General features: G+C 34.8%; 1 protein-coding gene across 1 annotated transcript in view; it reads right to left on the bottom strand.

Moving 5' to 3' along the window:
• The window catches only part of wdr17 (WD repeat domain 17), a 37,845-nt gene extending 22,800 nt beyond the window's left edge, over positions 1-15,045 (bottom strand). The window contains exons 1-4 of the mRNA XM_056457440.1: positions 14,981-15,045; positions 2,326-2,454; positions 1,046-1,229; positions 637-867 (exon numbers count right to left, since the gene is read on the bottom strand). Coding sequence (XP_056313415.1) covers positions 637-867; positions 1,046-1,229; positions 2,326-2,448 — 538 coding nt within the window. The 5' untranslated portion in view covers positions 2,449-2,454; positions 14,981-15,045. The remainder of the gene's footprint in view (positions 1-636; positions 868-1,045; positions 1,230-2,325; positions 2,455-14,980) is intronic.
• Between the last annotated feature and the right edge of the window lie 1,470 nt (positions 15,046-16,515).

A 16,515-nucleotide genomic window follows, 5' to 3' on the forward strand; every position in this document is an offset into this window, starting at 1 on the left:
ACTGAACACAAAAGAATATATTTTGAAGAATGTTGCATACCAGTAGCCACTGACAGCCATAGAAAAAAGAAATAAAAAAGAAATACTAAGGATGTCAGCGACTTCCGGTTTACAACATTCTTCAAAATATCTTCTTTTGTGTTAGACGAGAGAAACAGCTGAAATTATGTGATTAATGATGTAATGAATTACTTGTTTGTGATTTTGTGTAACAAGAACACCAAAAAGTTTATTTTGTGGAACATATATAAACTGTATATAAATGAATATATACTGTGCACAAAATGACTGTTAATGATCACAATTTAATGATTTTTTGGTTAATAAAATTTCTCAAAAAATTGCTCTACAGAAGACACAAATGTTTAAACAAATGGATTTTTTCAGGAAATAAAATAATTTTACTAAACCCCTGAGTTTAAGTGGCTGAGTTGAACCATTTTTAATCTATTCAATCAATGTCCAGGTCTGGTGGGGGGCACCTTTTGATAGCTTAGCATAAATTATTGAATCGGATTAGATCATTAGCATCTCGCTTTAAAAATGACCACAGAGTTTTGATCATTTTCCTATTTAGAAAACTAGAAAATTAGAACAGGCTATTTACACTTACACAACATGAGCAATAATGATTACCTGGTTGAAAGATAGACAGACTGCCGTCAGTGTGTCCAAACACAACTTTCCCCTTCTTCAGTGGATGCCAGCGGAACAAACAGATGTCCGAGAGGAAGCTGTGAGCCTCCTTGTGCACTGTGACTCCTGAGTCTGGTCCAGAGATTGTCCAAATGTACAGAGGACCCCGGTGGGATACGAATGCAACACTGTCTCCTGCATTCCAGCACCAGCTTAGAGACGCTGGGATACCTGAGAAACATCCATTTAGTTAATTCATTTAGATAAGGCTTCAAACAGCTTATTTAAAACTCTTAAATTATTATTAATTAAAAGAGGCAACTTTAGTCTGTGAAAAACATTTTGTTGAAGGATATGTCATCAGGTGGAATTAAAATAATAATTATTTTTTATTCTGCTGTAGTTGTACCTTTGGTGTTATCTAGCCGTGCGACAGCCTTCTGCTCGGCTACATTCCAGATGATGAGCAGGTTATCAGCGCTGGCACTGGCAAACACCTCAGGGTTGTGTGGACACCACGATATAGCTGTGATTGTCTTCTTGTGTTCGGACATGATCGCTCGCAGCTTAAACTCATTATATCTGTGATCAAGCTAGAAGTACAGATTTCAGTCAGTGGCAATCAAGAGGAAAAAATGGGGGACTAATTTTATCAGAATAGTAAATATTTCCAAAGTTCTGTTTATTGGAGTGAATAAACTTTTTCAACACACTTTAAAACCTAATAGCTTCAATTTCTTTTGCCATGATGATAGTTTATAATTTAACTAGCTATTTTGCAAGACACTGCTCTTCTTAAGATCTAATTTAAGCACTTAATTTGGTCAATTGTTACCAAGCCAATGGGCAAAAGCGGTTTGTTCTACAGCCAAGCAAAATAAAGGAGCTAATAATATTGACTAGGCATAGAGCAATAATCGGTTTCAAGATTTACCAGGGTTTGGAAAAGTCAAGGTTTTAAAACCGCTAAAATTATCTGCTATACTCTTCCTAAAGTATATGTAAGGTTTTGCCTGTTTGTTTTAATGTGTTATATATGTTGTAAAGAAATCTGTGTTTTTGAAACTAATAAAAACAGCAGAAATCAATGATTTATTTGAATTATTTAGCATGACATGTTTCCTGTTTAAAAATATTATACATTTTTCCTAAAATGAAAAAAATACTGTGTTCAAGTTGTTGTTTTGTTTTTACTCGGACATTTAAAAATAACTTATTTTAGAGCAGTAATCACAATACTGTCATATATTTTACGTTTTGACAGTTTAGTGGCTAATTCGTACGAATTCGTACAAGTTCAGTCGTACGAAATTGTACGATTTTAAAAGGAGGCGTATCCAAGGCTATCATACTGCCAGAAACTTATACCGGCCCATGCCTAATATTGACATTAAAATAAATCAAACCCTGGTCAAACTAAGAATAAAGGCTTTCTGCAGAAGAAAAATATATGGTTAAGGCTGTGAAAAGTTCCTTATTTTTGAAAAAGACACTAGAGGTGAAATACGGGACTTTAATATGTCTTGAATTGTGTGTTTTTAAAGATAAACAGAGGTCCAATGGGTTTGAAATAAAATGAAAGCATAAATTACATATTTTTATACATTTGAATGAATCATCCTAAAGGTAATGAGGAGTTTACTCCATTAACAGACAATGTTTAAATTATTAGATTAGATTCACACTTACTTGATACACATATATGGCGAGCGTGGCACAATATGCAAATCTGTCCCCACTAGCAGCACACACGTCTTTATTCCAGGGCTGACATCCAGCGGCCAACAGGCCAACCTGCTTCACCTGAGACATCTTTACCTAAATGAGAGAGATGCCAGTGCTGTTAATGAGTATCTGTGATGTGTTCATTAGTTTCAGCTTTTATATGGAGAAAAAAAACAACAACAAAACACAGCTGCTGCAATGCAACAAACTAAAAAGTAATTGTAGATATTTTCTAAATACATGTTATTGATCTTAATCTAAATTACTAGTACATTTTGTTATTACTTGATCATCTGTTTTTTCCCCCCTGTTGACATTTGCAGAACTCTTCATTTAGTCCACTTAAACTCCATCCCTTTTTTTACAATTGAGTAAGCTCAGTTTAATACTGCCTCTATCCAGTCAAAAGCTATTGGAAAGAACCAAGTCTCTACTCTACATTTGTGTCTGAAAAAAACATTTCACTCAAATGTACATCACAATATGAAAGAAAAAGATCTGTCACCACTCATCTGACATCACAACTATAACATATATACCTGGAAAGCTTAAATGACCACTTTTACTAGTTTTATAGATATAAAACTGGACATAAAACACAAATTAGCATTTCACTCAAAACACACACCTATTAATAGCAAATCCAGAGAACTGATAATAACTACCTCTCACTGGTCTCTAAGATACAAATAGCTTTAATCTGAAGGTAATATGTAAATAGCAGCTGCCAATAATCTCAAGCAAACACTGAAAAACAATAATGCCAGCCCTAATATTAGGGAACTCAATGTTCTCTCTCACGCTGTCACTTCTAAACACCATTTGGGCTCATTCATAGGAAGTAAGAAACAGTTTAACTTTCAGATGCATGTCTCCAGACACCTGCATTCAGTTCTATTCCACTTGCACAGTGTCTAAGCCATTTTTAAAGCAAAAACGCATCCAGCGCCCTGCTTCCGTGGCTCCCTAAGATGACACTGGAGAAAATAAAATGTCTCTTTTTGTGTCATCTCCATCTCTTTTCTTTACATCAGAAGGGATAAGGCTACGCCAGATTGCTAAAAGACTGTCACGGAGATCCTACCTTTGGTTCACTGTGATAACTGCTGAACCAGCACAGGCTTTCCATGTCTGCTATCCTCTCGCCTTCACATACGCAGAGCTGAACAGGGGCTCTGCGTTAGCAGCTACAAGAAAAAAAGAGCTGCTTCGGTAGTCTATGTGCGACTGTTGCCCACATGTGCATGTAGAAACAGGGGTAGGAATAGAGAAATCATGCTCATTGACTGGTGTAGGCTGTCCGTGTGGCTGGAGACGAGAGCGACGGAGCAGCTCCCGCCGGTAGCCTGGCAACAGCAAGATCCCTCGGTTTTAAACTCCCTCACTTTCCCTCCTCCCCGACATATACACAGACACACACCTCACCTCACCCCTGCACAGCATCCTTGAAGGTGTTTACACTCCCTGTCACTCCCTGTGATTAACACACCACTCTGGACGCTCCAGTATGACATCTACATGCACACAATGCATACACAAAGTGACAAGGCACTCATTGAACAGAGTAGGGTGGGGGATGCAGAATTTGAAGATCTACTTGTAATTTTTCTGATAAAAAAGTGACTGATTAAAATCTTTATTATGATAAAAAAATATTTTTTTTTACGCTTGCTTGGAGGGTTAAAGAATTTTGCTAACTTTGGTACTTATGTGGGTCACACTGCATTTTAAGTTGTTCCTGTTACAGTGTAACTATTTATTTAACTATTGAGTACCATTAATTATTTACATATACTTAATATATGGTTAGGCTTAGAATGTGGGTTAGGTTATATTAATTGGTAAGTACACAGAACATGTGACACAAGGACATCTTCAAATAAAGTGTTTAGATATATATAGCGGCAATGTGTGAAATCTCGGTAATGTATAGAATGCCTAGGAAATGTATAGAATGCCTGATGGTTTAATTTATTGATCATTACGTATTTTAATGTGTAAGGAATACAGAATAAAGCATATGATGTTCTTACTGAAAAAACAATCACAGCAGAACTGAGATTGAAGTATTTGTTACAATAGTGTTTGTGATGTGATAGGGGAACCTCGTACCGGCAATATGCTTGTCTTACAATATTGTTCAACATTTACGTGCTTCGACTGCCATCACCAAACAATAACCCAAGCGCCACCGCCACCATCAATGTGGGAGAAAAATGGCAGTGGTAGGCCAGTTACATACTTTGCCGCACAGCAACTCGGTATTATATAGAATGCTTAGGCAATGTATAAAGTAGCATTTAATTCACTTTTACGAATCAATTTTAGGCACTTTATACATTTCCTAGGCACTCTATAGAATGTCGGGTTTCATACATAGCTGGTAACATATGATTGTGATGGTTTTTTATATATATATATATATATATATATATATATATATATATATATATATATATATATATATATATATATATATATATTTCTTTTCTTTTCACAGTATGTCTGATAATATTTTTTCTTCTGGAGAAAGTCTTATTTGTTTTATTTCGGCTAGAATAAAATTTTTAATTTTTTAAAAACCATTTCATGGTTAATTTTATTAGCCCCTTTAAGCTATATATTTTTCGATAGTCTACAGAACAAACCATCATTATACAATAACTTGCCTAATTACCCTAATCTACCTAGTTAACCTAATTAACCTAGTTGAGCCTTTTAATGTCACTTTAAGCTGTATAGAAGTGTTTTATAGAAAAATTTAGCTAAATATTATTTACTGTCATCATGGGAAAGATGAAATCATTTATTAGAAATGAGTTACTATAGATTTTAGACCTAGGGTGCAGCCATCTTGGAATGTCGCTGTGTCTGACGTCACGGGGTTGGTTGAGTTTCTCCCGCTGAACAGAAACAATGGACGTAAAGGAGACTGTAAAGCCTAATTTAAACCAATGCGTGAAGTTGTGGACGTGGAGCTGCTGCAAATACAAGCATCAGATGTTTGTCTAATATAAAAGTATAGATATTTATTCTATTTTTCTTTTTTTCCCTTTTAATTACCGATCATTTGATGAGCTTTGATTCACTCTCTGTATTACGCTGCCTGACAGCCTGTCTTGGGTTTCCACCATGGTTGTAACGGACTGATCACAGAGACTGGACAGCCTAATTTAACCAAATGCATGAAGTTGTGGACAAGCACCACAGAGCTGCTGCAAATACAACAAATACAGGCATTTAAGTGTCTTCACCTCTCTCGCGCACTGCTCCAGCACTGCCTGACGAGGGCATTTACATTCAGACTAATGCAACGATTAAAGTCATACATGACTTCACACTTTACTAAGTCACATCTGTGTGGGTTATGTCAAGACATATTCCCTTATCTAGTCGATCAACTCGATCGCTCAACATGTATAAAGGATAAAAACCCGGCATAAGAAACACTGCGCCGATCTTAGTTTGGTTTGAGCAGTAAAAAGTGAAAGTATCCGCCCCATTACGTCACCAGTTGAAACCCCAGGCAGCATCACTACAGACGTAAAGTGGGCGGGTTATTATTTGTTTTAGGAAACAAATAATAATTTGACTTCTAGTTTATCATTTTGTTTCAGAAGTGGCTCATATGAAAGGCAAAGGTCTCTAGATTATTCAGATTATACTGTATAAAATATAGGGTCATGGTGCAATGGAAAATGATTAATATTGTGTATGACTCCTATGAGCTTGGATGATTGCATCCATGCATCTCTGCAATGACTCAAATAACTAAAATAAATTAATCTGAACTGGCAAAGAAAGTGTTATTGCGTTCTAGCTTCCTTGAGTTCATCACGATTCTTTGGATTCATCCTCAATGAGTCCTCCTTTATCTACCCCAAGACATGCTCAATAATGTCTGGTGACTGGTCTGGCCAGTCTTGAAGCACCTTGACCCTCTTTGCTTTCAGGAACTGAAGTATGAGAAGGAGCGCTATCCTGCTGAAGAATTTGCCTTCTCCTGTGGTTTGTAATGTAATGGGCAGCACAAATGTCTTGATACCTCAGGCTGATGATGTTGCCATCCACTCTGCAGATCTTTCGTACACCCCCATATTGAATGTAACCCCAAACCATGATTTTTCCTTCACCAAACTTGACTGATTTCTGTGAGAATATTGGGTCCATGCAGGTTCCAACAAGTCTTCTGCAGAATTTGTGATAATTAGGATGCAGTTCAATAGATCATTCATGGGAAAAATCTGCCTTCTGCCACTTTTCCTATTGATCAACTAGATGTCAAGTTATTATTTGTTGCTCTTACAACTGGAATCAACGACAAGACTTTTGTCAGGTAGTGTATATATATATATATATATATATATATATATATATATATATATATATATATATATATATATATATATATAATTTTATTTATATGCTTAGAGGTTGAGAAAGGTCAGTCAAAATGTTCACCTTCAATTAGTTTTGCTTGATTTATTGCTAAAATGCACTGTAAAAACCAAATATATAAATATGTAAAATTACTAAAAAAGGAAAATACAAATGTCAAAATTACTCGTTAATAAATCTGGCTTGTTTAGAAGGCCAAACATAATGATGTCTCAGAGAAACAGGAGATCAAGCAGTGGGTAATCTTTGAGAAATGCATGCGTTTGTGTCAGCGACTCCGACCTCGGGCCTCCAAAATGCCACAGAGATCGTGATGAGCAGAAGTTTGGCTCTGTCAGTGATGTCACCGCCACAACACCTCCTACCCCTTCGGCTGGGCTGCGGGGGAGAGCGCGAGTGAAATGCAGACGGAGCAAAACACGCGCAGAGGGAGAGCGAGAGATGGGCCACTCATGCAACCGTTTCCAAGGCGATGAAGACTTTAACTCTAAGAGGCGGTTGAGATGAAGTGGCAGGAGCTCTGCTGGAGAGGGCGAGAGTGCCAGCCAGCATCTAACATCCTACACCTGGGTAAAACACGCAGCGCTTCCACGTACAGCCTACGTTTGTCCCACACACACCACCTACAGACATGTCGCCGTTGACTCGAGCACTTGAGTGAGTAACTTCTTGTGTGAGTCACACGTGGCCCATTCATCTATAATGAGCAACTATTTAAATGCTACTAACATTTTAACAATACAAAATGTTAAAGTTTCTGACGTCATCCAGGCCTTGAGAAAATTGCCTTTCCTCGACAATACATTTCCATTTAAATTGCACTGAAATGAGATCTGTAATAACATTTGCATAATTTAGATAGCTCAGTAAGTAGCTCTCTTTCATCAAGGATGTATGAATGCCTACATGCTTGTCTTTGTTTACTTCAGCATAAGCATAAATCCAAGGAGATCAGGGCATGCTGGATGCAAGAACTGAACAAATAGCCTGATGAAAAGCAAATGTCTGTTTTTTATTTGTATTTATTTTTAATAGAATCTGAACAAGCTTTTTTTTCCTGAAAACCACTAAAGCCAAATGATCACACTACATTGTATGCTACAAACATTTGTTAATTTAGTGAAAGACAGGCACAGATATCATCCTTTATCTTGTCGTCCATTTAAATCTATAAATGCACCAGATTGTCCAGGTTATTTTGGTGTGCTAGTAAAACAAAGACCACAACATGCAGACCAAATTAGTAATGTCTGTAGGTCAGAGATTGTTGCCATGATCCCAGATCCACCTGTTAGATTGAAAGCATTTTAATTGGTACAAAAAAAACAAAACAGTCCCTGCTACAGGGAACAAATGAGCTAAAAGTACATGTAGCAGGAGAGAGAGAGAGAGAGAGAGAGAGAGAGAGAGAGAGAGGAGAGAGAGAGAGAGAGAGAGGAGAGAGAGAGAGAGAGAGAGAGAGAGAGAGAGAGAGAGAGAGAGAGAGAGAAAGCTTAAGAAATCAATGTAATCTACCGTTTAAAACATATATATATATATATATATATATATATATATATATATATATATATATATATATATATATATGTATATATATATATACAGTATATATATATATATATATATATATATATATATATATATATATATATATATATATATATATATATATATATATATATATATATATATATATATATATATATATATATATGTATAGTAACGATATAGTTTATATATATCTAAAAATTTATGTTGAATATGCTGATTTGTTTGGAAGAGCATAAAAATTTTAAGAAACATTTAATAGGAGTACATAATTATTTCAAGTAATCACTTTAGCTAATGTTAATTTATGGAGGTAGGCAGTTTAACACACTTATTTAACAAGCACTTGTCTAGTTCCGTGGAAAAATATTTCATTATAACACATTGTGAATTACATCACAGGTGAAGATGCAGAACAGTAGATGCAGTCTTCTCCATCTAAACCCTAAGCTATGCCAGGCTCTGGCCTTGTCATTCCATCCATCAAAGATCCTTGGACTCAAACTCTTTTTCATCAACTAATATCAACAAAGACCAACTGAAGCTAGGCATGGGCCAGTATAAGATTCTGATGGCATGATAACCTTGGATAAAAATATCACAGTTTCACGGTATCACTGTATTATGATTACTCCTTTAAAATATATTCTTTTTAACTGTCTGGGTAAGACACAACAATTTTTTTCCCCTTTGAAAACATTATATTTTATTTTAAGAAAGATTTATAATAAAATAATATTTAATATTATAATATTTTCTAAACCACGGTATACCTTGAAAACGTTTATTGTCCCATGCCTAACTGGAGCCGCAACGAACTGCATAAGCACTCTCTTTCAAACGGCGAGACTGCAAATATCAACCTTAGTCTCTGTAACAGATGCATTAAGTATCATCTAAAACTATTTGCAAAGGTGTTTGAATTTTGAAACTGGTGTTTCCTTCAGGCTGTAGATCTGCTGAATATTAAATACAGCTATAACTTGCTTTTATTCTTCACCCTTCATACTGCATTTTCCTATACCAAGTGTGTGTGTGTGTGTGTGTGTTAGCTTAGTTTAAGTGTTTAGTCTAGTTAATAAAGCCTTATTTACATCACACCTGAAGTTGTTCATTATTTGCTAATAACGAGTTCCTAATCATTCCGATTTTGCTAGATGGTCTAGGTAGTTTTTTATTCTAACATAAAATTAAGTTGTTTTATATAACCCAGAAATGAATGTTCTTTAAACAAACAGACACTTGACAGTTAAACATGTATAGCTTATCTAAATATTATAATTAATTATAACTAATTATGACTCATTCATAGTATTTTTCTTTTGAGCTAGTTCGCTACATTAGTAAGGTTAGACATCATACTGATGAACTAACATGGATAAAAATAATGTGAGGGATACAGTCTTTATGATGCATGTGTTTTTGTGCTAAAAGTTTTTGTGGTATGCTAAAAGTTTTATAATCAATAAATCATAAGCGGAAGAGGAACAGTCATGACAGTTGTTAAACAATAGTCCAAAAATTAAACATTGCTCTTCTCTGTCTGAAGTCTATAGGCTACATATTAGAGATCCAACAACTTGGAGGTGTTGTTCCCTGAATACACCATCCGGCACTTGGATGTTTTTATTGTTTAATGAGAAAATAACTTTGAAACAATGTTTGAAGCTAAATGGTTGCAAAAAATGTCATCAAAACACTATAAAGCTGCGGTCACACTGGACTTTTCTCCCTATAGACTTTCATTCATACGCACGCGAATTTGGCTGCGTTGGAAAGTTTAAGCTTGGTGAGCTCTGACCTATGAAATTTCATAACATGATTGAGTGAGTCCAATCGAGGATCAAAACATGACCTCTCAGGACAGGAATTTAAAATAAGGACCAATCACTTGCTTTTTTAAATGTCTAATCATCTTGTTTAATCCCGCCCCTTTTCGCAGCACCATACGACAGAATATCGCACGCACAATCTTTAATGTGACCGCAGCTAGAAACTACGACAATTTAACACAAGATCTGTAAGTTAAATCAATGTCATTATGTCTTCAACAATCTGCTGTCTAAAGATACAAACTTCTAGGATTTATGCATTTTATCTAGTTTGTTTCATTACAGTTTTGTGTTACAGTTTTGAATGAGAAGTTACTAAATCAGACCATTGAAATGTACATACAAATATACATTTTTAAAAAATAAACTGTACCAGCAATATAGATGTTGAGAAAGTTACTTTCGAAATGCAATAGGTTACAGAGTACAAGTTAGCCAGCCTACTTAAATTATAATCAGTAGTGTAACTATTTCATTTGCTTTATTAAGTTAATGTAAGTGATTATGTTTTACTTAATTTTCTAAATTTCTAACAAATGTATCAAACTGTATATTTTCTTTTAATTTTAAAACATTAAAAAACCAAGCTTTGTTAACCTTACAGAAATTACAGTAGCACTTTACACTGATTACTGTCAGATGTTTAAAATCCCTCATCTCTTTATTTAATAATACAATAACACAGCCACCACATTCTGTGGTGTTGCCTTTAAATGGCAGGAGGCATTGTGTACTACAAAACAAGTAAAGCAACAACTAAATAATATTATTCAACATATTCATATCTTTTGGCAGAAAACAATCAGCTATAACACAATTTGTAATACTTAATATTTTTTTAGTAGCTTTAATGGATTATAATTAAATCTATTTTGTAATGTGCAATGCTATCCTGTTATATATATAACTTCTAGCCCAACATAGCTATCTACAGTTTGTATGTCTGACTGTGACAGAATGTTTTCCCATCTAAAGGAAACTAAATTTGTAGTTAACGGAGCATTAAAAAGTAAGATGCGGAAACAGGATTGCAATTTCAACATTGATTCATTTAGCAAAACCCATCTTAATTCAATCATTAGGTTTTCATTTATTTATCGCTTTATAATCAATGCAAGGCTGTTATTTACTTGCATAGAATGATAATATGGTGAAACACTGCAATGTGGACAATGATTCAATTTGCAAAATCAACAGAATTCAATGCTGATCAAACCTCTGTCCTTGCAATTGACTGTTACAGAAATAAATGTGCATATAACAAATATAAAAAACTTATATATGTACTAATATATGTATAAATGTACATCTAAAAAAGTATGGGTTTACAGACTCTCATTAGCTAAATAAACCGTGTATGTTCTAGTTCAAATGACATCGGGACGTGCATAGCCTGCAATGTTCTTGCGGATCAGACACAGCAGCAAACAGGTGTTTAGGAAAGTGCTGTGGTGTTTTTGTTGCTATTGAGTGTTTTGGCAGAAAATAACATCAAAAGGGCCTATAGACCTGCTGTACCCTATCATGAAAAACACAGAAGGGAATAGCAGCCGCGTCTCCATTGTCTGCAGAACCAAAACAAAAGACCCAAAGCTTTTCAATAAACATCCAATGCATCCAGAGCTCATTTCTGACTTATGTGAACTTCACAGAAGTCATAGAGCTTACATTTCAATAAACAGATAAATAAATTTAAAAACACCAAGAAAGCTATCATTATAATAAGTGATCATATTAAATCATGCTTTGTATTAACTATTTTATATTAAATATTTATATTAAATTATGATTTATGTATTTCTATGTGTTTTAAATAAGTAAACAAAATTAGCTGTTAAAATACTTACACATTAAATAATGTTTTAGATAAATCTGTAGTCCTTGGTGATTTACGCAGTAAAATACAAGTCAATTATAATGTACGGCAAAAAACAAAAAAAAAAATAATAATTTAATAAAAATGAACACAGCTCTGTGTCTTACGAAGTAAAGTGATTCCTCTTATTCCTCTGAACTGTATTTACTATATTTTCTACAACTTATAGCCTTGGCCAAAAGGGAACAATCTGAATCTTTTCTGTGAACTTGACAGTTCTGACAGGACTGAACTTTTGGGCAGTCTCAAGTTCAGATCACAGGTAATAATGTTGTACATAACATTCAGTTTCCTGCACAGGCTGATATATAAAGACTCAATATATTTCAGCCTTTTTGACTCGAATAAAGATTTTTTATTCTTTTTATGCAAGAAAGGAAATTTACAAGGATACAATATGAACAAAGAGACAAAATGGTTACATAAATAAAGTTCCAGCAAATTAATAAAGTTTAAATGATTTACACCAAGAAAAAGTTGTACATGCAAGTCTTTTTAGGAGTTTACATATAAATTAAAATCCTTTCTGAAAAATTAGTAAGTTCTTTGAAAATGTATATTTACGGGTGTAAACTTTAGCCAAAAAAAGCAATAAATTAATAATAAATTTACAATGAGAATGATCGAAGTTCAGAGTAACCAAAGAGTACAGTTTTTTGGGAAATACAAAAGTTTGAAAATAAGAATTTTTTTTTAATGAAATTGGAAAAGTCAATCCAAAACACTTTATAGTAAGTACCCTCCCAAAATAAATTATTTAGTGTTTCATCATATTGAATACAAAATGAACATTTAGGGGAAATATTGTATTACATTTAGCTAGTTTGGTATTTATTGGGTAGCAATTATGAAACATTTTGTTTGAAACTTTGACAGCTTTATTAGATAAAAATATTAGTTTCAGAAGAAGCCAAAACTGTACCCTATGACATCTGTATCTATGACATCAAATATATTATTCCAAAAACCTATGCAAGCAGTTAAAAAGCGATTCGAGAACTATTAGGTCTCTCATAATGATGGTTTTTATTGACATTGCATTATATGAATCGCCAAGGACCACAGTTTCAGCTAAAGATCTTCTTCAATGTTCTACTGGAGAAAAAGACGAGTAATAAATTAACAGTGTAGGTTTTAAATAATCACCACATTATGCTTTTAAGAAGCATTTATATCGTAAAGTAGATCAGTGCTGATGAACAGTCTAGTATATCTATGAGTCGTCATATACACTACATACACAAGAAGTAGCAACAGCTAGTTTTATTTAGCAAGAAGCCTGCAGCTTTTTTTATTAACCACTGGAGCGTCAAAATTTACATACTTTGTAAAGTGTTTGAAAATGTCATTGTTTCCCAGATGTTTGTATTATATAACACTTGCACAAGTACTGCACTATAGTAAGCGTCAGCCACATAAATATGTACTTTTTAAAAATTACAAAAACATAAAAATTAATAAAGTTGCAAAGGTAAATTTGGAAGGAGCCTAATCACTCAGTTCTGTCAATAATTGCAGCAGTCATTGCACCATCCCTTAGACAATTTTTCCAGCACACCTAAACCTCTCCATCTCCTCTTTTTCCTCCAAATAGTAGCATTATGGGTGGTTAAATAGCTTAAATACAGTTTCAGCCAAACCTCGATTCGAGCTTCCTTTCAGGACAGCAAACCACTTGTTTCATACCAAGACAGAATAGACAGCTGAACTCGCGATCTGAATTTTTCTAATAATGGATTGACTTCACTAGAAGTTTAAAGTTAAAATGTGTGAGTTAATGGCTTATCAAAGAACATTCTTCAAATTCCATGCTATTGAATGAAAAACTTAGTACTTGGATTCAATCCAGTCTCAATACATAGGTGTTAAAGAGGATAAAAAGATTGACAACAATAAAAAACACTGGGGACAATTTTCCAATCAAAGGTTTTCCTAGATATGACAATCTTCATATACAATTACAGTTTTCTTACATAGCGTTACACTCTGACCTACACCATATTCCCCTTGATAATCAAACACCCATCACCCTAACTATATCTGCCACATCTTCAATGACTTAATCTGTAAATCTTTTCCACTAAACAGCCCATAGAGACTAGGCTATAAGATCCCCAAGGGCGGTATAAGCACTCTCCTGAATCTGATTGTGATTGCATCAAGCAGTTGTTCTCCTGTGATATAATAAAATGGTTAAATTTACAACCATGAAAAAAAAACTGACTCAAAAAGACCTACTAATTCATTACTTGCAGCTTATGCAAAATAAAGAACATACACGCAAACTATTCTATCATGAACAACACATAATGTCCCATGACTTGTTTCACAAGTGGGGCAATGTGTCAAGTAGATATCATTGATGACCTGCATGTCGAATTTCACCTGTCTCAAGAAGCGCTGATCATTAGTCCTGCTTGTCTCTGCGTCTTGCCAAGAGAAAGCTGATTATGTATCTCATTTCTCACTGTGTCTAATCTGCTCCGTCTAGCCTGCCCAGATGCTCAGAATCATAATGAAATCTGTGATGATGCTCTGATATGCATTATCAGACCATTGCGAACACCAAAAGAGCCTCTGGTGCATTCCCTCAATGGACAGTCCACCTGGAGTTCCCCCAAATCACATTAAGAAAAGTTGCAGTACAAATAGCACAATAACTAATCAGAAGGCTGCTGCTTGCTTATGCTGCTGTTGCTATGAATCGAATAGCTCTTTGTATTCCAATAGGAAACCCATCAATATCACCATTCTGGGTCCTTTGTTGTGCTATTGTTTATTTTACACAGGACCAATGTGCAGTTATAATCACCAGTGCACATTCAGTAAGCACGGCTGGCAAAGTAGTTTTAAAAGGCACCGCGTGTATACAAATATAACGCTTTGAGGGACATTTGAGTTTATCGATTATTGCGGTGTAAACGGGATTGAAACATGCGAGTATAAATAATTGAAGATCGCCTACCTCTGTCGATGTCAGTGGACAGCGACCTGGTGCTGAGATTAGGTGTACCGCTGACGGAGAAACGCTTGGTCCATGTAGTTTGTCAGCGCTGCTTATGATTCATTGCGACGATTGGTCGAATCGAACCTGACGTGTCACGCCGACCGTGTATTTGAACGCTGATTGGTTATTCGCCCAGTCAATCAACGCAAATCATACACCAAATCCGTGTAATCTTCGCTCAGGGAGGTGCTCGGGATCCCGTGCTTTCTTGTATTTGTAGTCCAAAAGATTGGTCATCTATTGTTAGAAAAAAAAACAACATTTTTGTGTAATTTACAGACTGACTGCTTGTGGCTGACATATTCGGCTGTGAGGACTGTGCGTGGTAGGGGTGATGTGATGCATTATTAATCCACCGTTCTTTTCACATAGATATTCAGTTTCATTAACGGACTTTCACCTCTCTGAATGTGCCACTCTGCACGTGCACGTAATTAAACCCATCCACATAATAATGCATAAATATCAGATTTGCTTGTGAGCAAATACGGGCGTGTAATCGTTACGTAGGCTGTTGTGGATAAAAGACTAAGTTACTCGTCCGTTCAGTTATTTGCATAATATAGGAGTGCAACTCCTGCAATCTAGCAGCAGATGGCACCGCTAAACCTATTCATATTATTTTGTGAGCTACTGCTCATCGCAGAAGGGCGTGTTCGGCAGTAAACGCTGAATAAGAAGCAGGTTGGAGAATAAACACACATGAATGATATTGTAACGTTACGTGAGAGATTATATAGCCTGCCTTAGAACATAGCCCTCCTTAGGGGGCCAAGGAGACCGAAATTATACGCATCAATTTGTGATTCAAAGAAGTGTAATTTTGTGAACACAAACCAAAAAGATTTGATCGAAAATATCTGGAAATTGTTTTCATTATGCTCTGCTCTATATGTATTTAGTGAGCAAGAGGATGTCAAAATGAAACCATGGCGTCAGATCGTCATGAGTTAACATGACATGGCCACAACATGTATTTATTATTTTTTTTTTTTTTGTCCAATATCCTTTCTCAATGCCAGGAAAACTAGATATAGAAAAAAGTATTGTCCAAAATTAAAAAAAAAAAATACAAACAAAATACATGTTGTGGCTATGTCATTATGTCCTGACGATGTATGCAGGCTATGCCTAAATAAAGATTAGAGTAGTCAACATTTGAAGGGGATATAAACCTTTCTTCAAAATTATATATATTATATAATATAATATATACTATATATATATATATATATATATATATATATATATATATATATATATATATATATATATATATATATATATATATATTGCTCCTTAGTAATTGCATTAATTAATTCATGCATTATTTAAAAGTAGATCGATTATACAATTAGAAAGTATATTCAAGGCGCGAATTTATTTATCCATATTTCGTCAAATATAACCTTAATAATATTTATATTATGTAGCTAACAGGAAATTTACCAAAACACAACTTGCCACTCTCTCCGCCTGTTGATCGTGACGTC

This window comes from Danio aesculapii, chromosome 1, assembly GCF_903798145.1.
Source record: "Danio aesculapii chromosome 1, fDanAes4.1, whole genome shotgun sequence".
NCBI classification, from domain to species: Eukaryota; Metazoa; Chordata; class Actinopteri; order Cypriniformes; family Danionidae; genus Danio; species Danio aesculapii.